At 30.0% G+C, this 7766-nt stretch overlaps 1 protein-coding gene across 2 annotated transcripts; it reads left to right on the forward strand.

The window, feature by feature from the left end:
* The first annotated feature begins 4174 nt into the window (after positions 1-4174).
* LOC123268788 (dentin sialophosphoprotein-like) lies at positions 4175-6383 on the forward strand. 2 transcript variants are annotated; one of them, XM_044734146.1, is made up of 10 exons: positions 4175-4337; positions 4427-4474; positions 4557-4586; positions 4696-4740; positions 4819-4878; positions 4974-5024; positions 5104-5160; positions 5745-5804; positions 5883-5915; positions 5988-6383. In XM_044734146.1, exons 1-10 carry the CDS (start codon positions 4256-4258, stop codon positions 6308-6310), a joined length of 789 nt encoding a protein of 262 aa, XP_044590081.1. In that variant the 5' UTR covers positions 4175-4255; the 3' UTR covers positions 6311-6383. The 2 variants fall into 2 exon arrangements, with proteins under 2 accessions (XP_044590081.1, XP_044590082.1); XM_044734147.1 differs by lacking the exon at positions 4427-4474 and having other exon boundaries at positions 4176-4337.
* Positions 6384-7766: the final 1383 nt, after the last annotated feature.

The raw sequence follows: 7766 nt of genomic DNA on the forward strand, positions 1-7766 counted from the left end.
CTGTATAGTCTCCGAACGCAGCTTGAGACTACTTTATACTCAAAATACAACTGTGTAAAATAATTCTTTCCTCTTCTGCTATTATATCGCAAGCATTATCACGTCGGACCATTAATTACCGCGATTGCATCTAATTGCTGTTCAAACTTTCTGTAGCGATAATTCACAGATTTATATAATATAATAACATAATTTGTTTTTGTTTCTTTTTTTGGACACTAAAACGATGTTGGAGTCGTTTTTCCGATCAAAAAAGGAATTATAAATTAATGTTGATAAAACGTAAAACTCTTTAAAAGTTTTCCTCTAGTCCTCTTGCTTGTTCGCTTCGATGTTTCAAGGAATCTTAATTCGAAACCAGAGCTCGATAGCATCTTTTTAGTTATCAAAGTCCTCAAGTGCATACGTATATTTAGCTGAGTCACGTTTTTAAGAGAGTTTCACTTTGGCGAACTTTCTACAAGAGGAAACCGATATAAAGTTTGTCTTTTTTGTTAAAAACTGAGGTTCAACTATTATAATGGGCGTACTTAAGGTCGTAAGCTTAAAGTTTCTAAGTGATCTTCAGGGTTTCTTTGATTTCTGGCGCAAATTCAAAGCTCCTTGGTACATAGCAATGTAACAAGCTAATTTCCTAATTAGTTAGTTTAAATTTATTTATCATTACACTAAAAAAAAACTATTTGATATATTGAAATATTTAGTTCTAATTTATTCAATAAATTTATTCACGAATTGAATTAAGTAAGTAAAATAAATAATATAAAGGAAAAAATATTGCCATTTAAGAATTTTACGAATTCAACGAAGTAATTTACTATTATAGGGTTTTTTATTCTATAACAGAACTCAGAACATATCTTTGATCAGATATAAAATTTCAGAGTAATTCGAAAAAATCACTTTTTTCGCCAACGATATCTCAACGAATTAACGAACTTTTTTCGATTTTTTTCGACAACGATAACTCACGAGCGAATCAACCGATTTTGACCAGCCAGGCAACGATCAACGTGGTTTTTTGATTTTAAAAACTGATTAGTTTTTGGAATCGATCGGTAAAGCCGTTTAAAACTTATTCAAAAAAATTAGGAAAACGGTTGACCCTGAAGGCCACCCCTGCAACTTCGCGCTCATTTCGTACCTAAGCGCTTAAAATTGCATTTATGATGTTTTTGAGTTCTTCGAGCTCAAAAATACAGTTTATGTGTTATTTTGAGCTTTCCAAGCTTAAAGAGATAGCTTTCCTATGCTTTTGAGCTCTTCGAGCTCAAAAATCTTATCAAAGTTCGATAAAACACGATTTTTTTAATTTTCAAACTGCTATAACTTTTGAATGAATTAACCGATTTGCACGCGGTTAGCGGCAATCGATGTAGTTTTTTGAGCTCTATAAATAATTCTGAACAAATAAATTGATCTGATGAAAAATTTCGGAGTTATTACAAAAAAACACTTTTTTTGATTTTTTTCGACAACGATATCTCACGAACGCATCAACCGATTCTGACGCTTTTGGTGGCGATCGATGCAGAATTTTAAGGTTAAGAGCTGATTAGTTTTTGAAGTTAATCGAATTAGCCAATTCGGAGATATTTAAAAAAAATGAAAAAAAAAAACCACTTTTTTTGCAATTTCTCGAAATCTACTGGTCCGAATTGGTTCCAACTTACAGGAAATCTAAGTTTGGCGAAAACCTTTCGAATGACACCAACTGCGATTAAATCGGTCAAGCCGTTCAAAAGTTATAAGAGGTTTACATACATACATACATACATACATACACACACACACACACACACACACACACACACACACACACACACACACACACACACACACAGACGTACGGACATCATCGTAAAAATAGTCAGGAAAGCTTCTTAGGGCTTCAAAACGTCGAGATGTTCAAACCTCGATTTTTGCAAAACGGGGTAAAAACAATAACTTCCCGATTTTTCGAAAATCTTCGATTTTCGTAGCGGGAAGTTAAAAGTCCACATTTAAGGGGGAACACCACTGTGATGATCGAAAAAAAGAGGTGATTTTCGGGAATTTTTTTGACAGGGAAAATAAAGGAACTTGGGGATCGGATTTTTTTTATTTTATTAAGGGTGCATTAAAAATTATTACCCCTAATTTTTATTAAAAAATATTCAATTATTACAAAGTTATTAACAACCTCGTAGAGCACTAAAAAAAATTTTCCCCTCCCCTAGTAGAAATGTAATTAAGTATCTAGCCAATAACTGGCTAGTTTAACTAGACTTAAGCTAGGAACTGGCTAGTATAATATCCAATATTATAAATTAATAACTTATTTCATAGTTTTTAATACTTTTATAAATTAAACTATTCCATTTATTAATTATTACTATTGTTATTACGATTATTATAATTATAATTATTTGTATTATTATCATTATAATAATAATTATTATTATTATTTTGAATTGTAACAAACTTATATATATTTAATTTTAAATAACCTCCAAGTTTACAAGTGTCGCCATCTTTTATTTGATGTCTAGTAAAACTGGCCAGTAACTGTCAAAAAAATTCCCGAAAATCACCTCTTTTTTTCGATGGTCACAGTGGTGTTCCCCTTTAAAAAAATTTTTTTTCATAGTTTTTTTCGAGATTTCTCAAAATTTACCGTTCTGAATTAATCCAAATTGTACTAAAAATCTAAGTTTGGTCAAGCCCTTTCGAATGACACCAACCTCGATCAAATCGGTCAAGCCGTTCAAAAGTTATGAGAAATTTACACAAAGACCATCATGGGAATAGTCAGGGAAGCTTTCTAGGACCTCAAAACATCGAGATTTCATAAAAACTCAATTTTCGAAAAGCGGGGTAAAACCAATAACTTCCCAATTTTCAAAAATTTTAAATTTTCTTAGCGGGAAGTTAAAAACGAGTTTCAAGACGAAAATCTATTTAAAATAATTTCCTCGGTTCAAAAATATTTCTCTCGTATCAAATGTTTTTGTTTTTCACCGTATATATTAACTGACAATAAAGAATGTTGAAACCTATCGAAAAGTAAGCTCGGAATGTGCTAAAATCAATACTTTTCCTTTTCTCACTTCAAACTTTTCACTTTTCATGGCGAAGGTTGTAAGAAATGATAAAGTTATGGTCATTGAAATATAGTTAAGGAACGACAGCAGCTTCTTTATGACTCAATATAAAACTAGAGATACGACAAACTGTTCCGCATTTCACGAAACCCTTATAAATATTTATAGATCCGAACAAAGCTATGGCATAACATATAGGTACGTATCGCAGATCGCATTGTAATGCCTCAAATACACGGAGAAAATGTATGTAGACCAGCTGCACTGACTCCAGACGATCGTTGAATAATAAAATTAAATTGTGTCTGCAAAATGTTAAAAAACATACAGGCTAAGAAATTTTCAGTCCTAAGAAGAACTTACGTTGCATGAAAATTATTTATAAATATATAATTTATATTCCAAGTTTTTGAAAATATTAATCAGATATTACGCTAAATAATCCTTGTTATAAAGAATAATGAAAATGGCCAATCAACTTTTATCTTCGAAAAGAAATGTCTGCAATTAAATAAATGATTGGTTAAAAATAAATAAAACGCTTTCTGACGTAGGTTGGCTAGTCTAATTGACTGCAATTTTACATAATTACAGCTGTCGGTCAGTTTATCGGCATAATGCGAACAAATTAAAATTGATTGCTCTTCGTTTTATCTACATCTGATACAATGTTAACTTTTCACATGTGTTTCAATACAAAATGAAAATTTTTTCTATACATATTTTTTTGAAATATTTTAATTTTTTAGAAAAATTTTTACCATTAAAGATTTATTAATATCTTGCTTTTGTTTGTTATTTTGAATAATCGAAAAATTAATTTTATATTTGTTTCATGAGGAAAAACTTTTTTTTCCTCATAGCAATTTTTACCTCCAAGGATTTCAATATTAATTTTTATAAATTATAATAAAATTTTAATTTTCGTCAAAAATCTCGTCAAAAATTTTGATCAAGACAAAAATTTTATATCTAGAGTTTTTGGGAGTCCCAAAGTTAAATTTTAAATAATTATTATCAATACTTTTTCCTTTAAGTTATGCAAGTAATTATTTTTAAAAAGTGATAAGCCAACAGGTATATAAAGACTAGTATCAGTTCACTTACTTTACAATTAGAACTCGTCAGCAAGTGTCTCTAAAGGAAATTGCAGACCCACAATCATTTGCAAAATGACTAAATTTTCAATGTATATTATTTTGCTGATTTTACATTTTGCAACGGTTTATTCAAAGCCGTTTGAAAGCTCAGAGCGTAAGTATTTTTTGCCAGTTAAATCATTAATTACCATTTAAATATTAGTGACTTACGACTATTGACGGATGATTTAACACTTGTCATAGCTTTCATATCTGTATCGAAAAACCAACTGGAGACGTCAAATCCAGTTTATTAGCATTAATCTGTTATTTTTTTAAGATACTTTTACTCGAACTTAATCCTAATAATTTTTTATTTTATGATTGGCAACAGCGTTCATAGCTCTAAAGGATCAATCAACTTGTAAGTAGAGAAATATTTTATTTATTGCTTTCTAAAATTTTTGTCATTTTTTTACACTAATTTTTATATAAAAAATATTTATATAACGATGAAAAAAATTTTTTCACAGCTGATTCACCTGACGGTTCCACAACTGACTCTCCGAGCTCAACGCGTGAGTATTTATATTGATTTAATAATGTCAGTAGTTTAAATTTGTAAATTAAAAATTTTATAGAAACTGTTTTTGCAGAGGAACAAGATGATTCCACTGAGACAAATAATTCATCGACTGAATCGTCGGATTCAACACGTAAAAATAAAATAATAATTATAAAATATTCATATCAATAATTAGTTTTTTAATTTTTTTTCACGTGATAATTGTAACTAAATTTTTTTCAACAGCTGATTCGAGTTCCACTGATAATTCTTCGCCTGCAGTGCAAGACTCAACTTGTAAGTGTTAACTTAACGTAAAAATTTCGAATACTATGTTAATAATTTTTAATAAATAAAATTTAAATGAATTTTAAAGCCGATTCAACGACACCTGATAGTTCAAATCCAACATCAGATTCATCAGACTCAACAGGTAAATATTAATAAAACTGCACACTTTAGAACGTGAAATGTGTATTAAATTTATTTATAGGAAAATTAACTTGATTTAAAAGAAAATATTATTTTGATGAATTTCTTTGTCTCGAATCGAGCAGAAAAATTTTTTAAACTGAAATTTTTTGAGTTGATTTGAGACTCGTCAAAATTATTTCCTGGGTTTAAAATTTTTTTCTCATCAAGCTAATTTTTTTTTATCAGTGTTGAGTCTGTTTTCTAAAGAATGCATACAGGTTGATTTTCTTTGATGTAAATATCACGAAAAAAATTATTAAATATTTTTTATATTTTCGTTTGTTCGAATAAATGTCTAAAAAATTAATCTGCAAAAAATAAATAAAGTTTCCAAAAAAATATTTATAAAATTTTGATTAGTATACAAATCAATAAATTTTCAAAGTTTTCCCTGGAAAATTTGTTGGAAAAAGAAAAAATTTAATTTGAACAGTTCAGCATTTGAAAAAATATTTTGATTTCTATTAATTTTTGTGAATTGTCGTTCCAATGCATGCATACAACAAATTTTAAAATCATATTCAAAGTCAAAATTTATTTCAGTTGATTCAGCTGCGTCAAACAATTCCACAAATACAGCGGTAGATCAAAAGAACTCAAATAGTAAATATGCATCCATCAAATTTCCAAAACAATAATTATGAATTATAATTTATAATTTCTTTATTGTATTTTTTTTAGCAACAGACAGATCAAGTTCAACGTCTGAAACTCGTAAGTACTAAAACCAAAACTCCTATAAATTAAAGGAAAGATTTAAAATTATTAATGGATAATGTCTTGCAGCAACGGCTGTAGCAGTGAAACCTTCCTTATGGTCAATCATAAGTAAATCTTTGAGTTCTCTTCTCCAAGGCCTTATGTGGGTAGTAAAACTGATACTCACACCAATAGTATGGTTGCTAGTTGCAATAATTAAACTTGTACAGTCATTGCTGAACACGATACTGAAGACTCTCAATTCGGTTTTGTCAAAACTTCTCGGTGCATTGGGTCTCGGGAGCGTTGCCAAATTATTAGCGGACTTGTTAAATTCAATTCAGAACGTTCTTGACGCCACGCTTAATACAGTCAATAACATTTTGTTATCACTTTCGTTAATAAAATAATTCGATCTGTATTGATTAAATGTTTATAAGAACATTAAATTGTTCTGTTAATAAAACTTACTTGCCAAAATTATGAATGATTTATATCAAATAAAAAAAAACGAGTATTTATGATTAAATTTAAATAATTAAATCATTATTTATGTAATTTTCTCATGTAACTATTCATGTAACAATTAAAATTATCAGCGTTTACTTGTATTTGTAATAAGTACAACTTTCAGCTCGCTACCATACTTAAAAAAATTATCAGTATAAACATGAAACAGTTAAGATAATTACATTGATACTCCAATTACTTAATTAAATATTACATTTTACACATATGGTTGATTTAATAATTGTATAGTAAAGTATTTGTATAAATAAAAATATTAATTGATTAATTAAAGAGTCTTGACTTAAGTAGAATGTCATCTTCGAACCAATCGATGAAATTCTATTAGTTTTACAATGCAACGCAATTTAGGAGAAGATATTCGAGTGGTACTCCGCGGGTTGCATTTAAATTAATTTAAAAAGGGACTCACTACTAGTAAAATACCGCATTAATTCTTATAAATAGCGATACAAATTAGGAAACGTTTGTGACAGGCATAAAACGCCTCTGATTTTAATCATACATGCTTATTTGTTGAAAAAAAAGAATTCATTATTGAATATTAATGAGCAAAAATAATTTTTTGCAATGGAAGAAATTATTAAATTTTTTACTTATTATGACAAAAATTCTTGACAGTAATTTTCTTGGTTATACATTTTTAACTGCCCGCAGTGTTGGGAGTATTGACAGTCAGCCTGATAATCTTCAGTATATTTTATGTGTTTCAAATAAACAATCCGATATATTCAATTGGCATTTGTTATCACTAGTCCAAACTGAATTACCGACAACAGACTGTAATACATGCTCTTAAGTACAAAATGAGCGGGAAGTTGAAGGGATGGCCTTTAGGGTCAACCGTCATCCTAATTTTTAACTTCCCGCTAAGAAAATCGAAGATTTTCAAAAATCGGGAAGTTATTGTTTTCACCCCGTTTTACGAAAATCGAGTTTTTATCGAATGTCGACGTTTCGAGGTCCTAGGAAGCTTCCCTGACTATTCCCGCGATGGTGTCTGTATGTGTGTTCTTTTTTTTTTTTTGTTTTAAGGGGGGGGGGGAATCCTTTTTAAGGATTCTAGGCATAGTTGTTTGGCCTGGATATGTGGCGACTCGACGCAGTGTCATACCAAAACTCGACGCTAGCGCCCCTACCCACTAAACCCTAAACCCCTTTTCCTCTTTCCCCTAATCCCTCATGGAAACCGCCGTTAGGCATTACTTCGTGAGGGGAGGATCTAGCTACTGCTCTTTCTTCTGATAGCTAAGGTGTTATTTTACCTTTCTTCTAGCTGTTGTCATTTGCTCTTCTTCTTTCGATGGAACGCAAGTCTATGAGGACTTCTGTTGCAAA

The sequence above is a fragment of the Cotesia glomerata genome, linkage group LG7, assembly GCF_020080835.1.
Source record: "Cotesia glomerata isolate CgM1 linkage group LG7, MPM_Cglom_v2.3, whole genome shotgun sequence".
NCBI lineage: Eukaryota > Metazoa > Arthropoda > Insecta > Hymenoptera > Braconidae > Cotesia > Cotesia glomerata.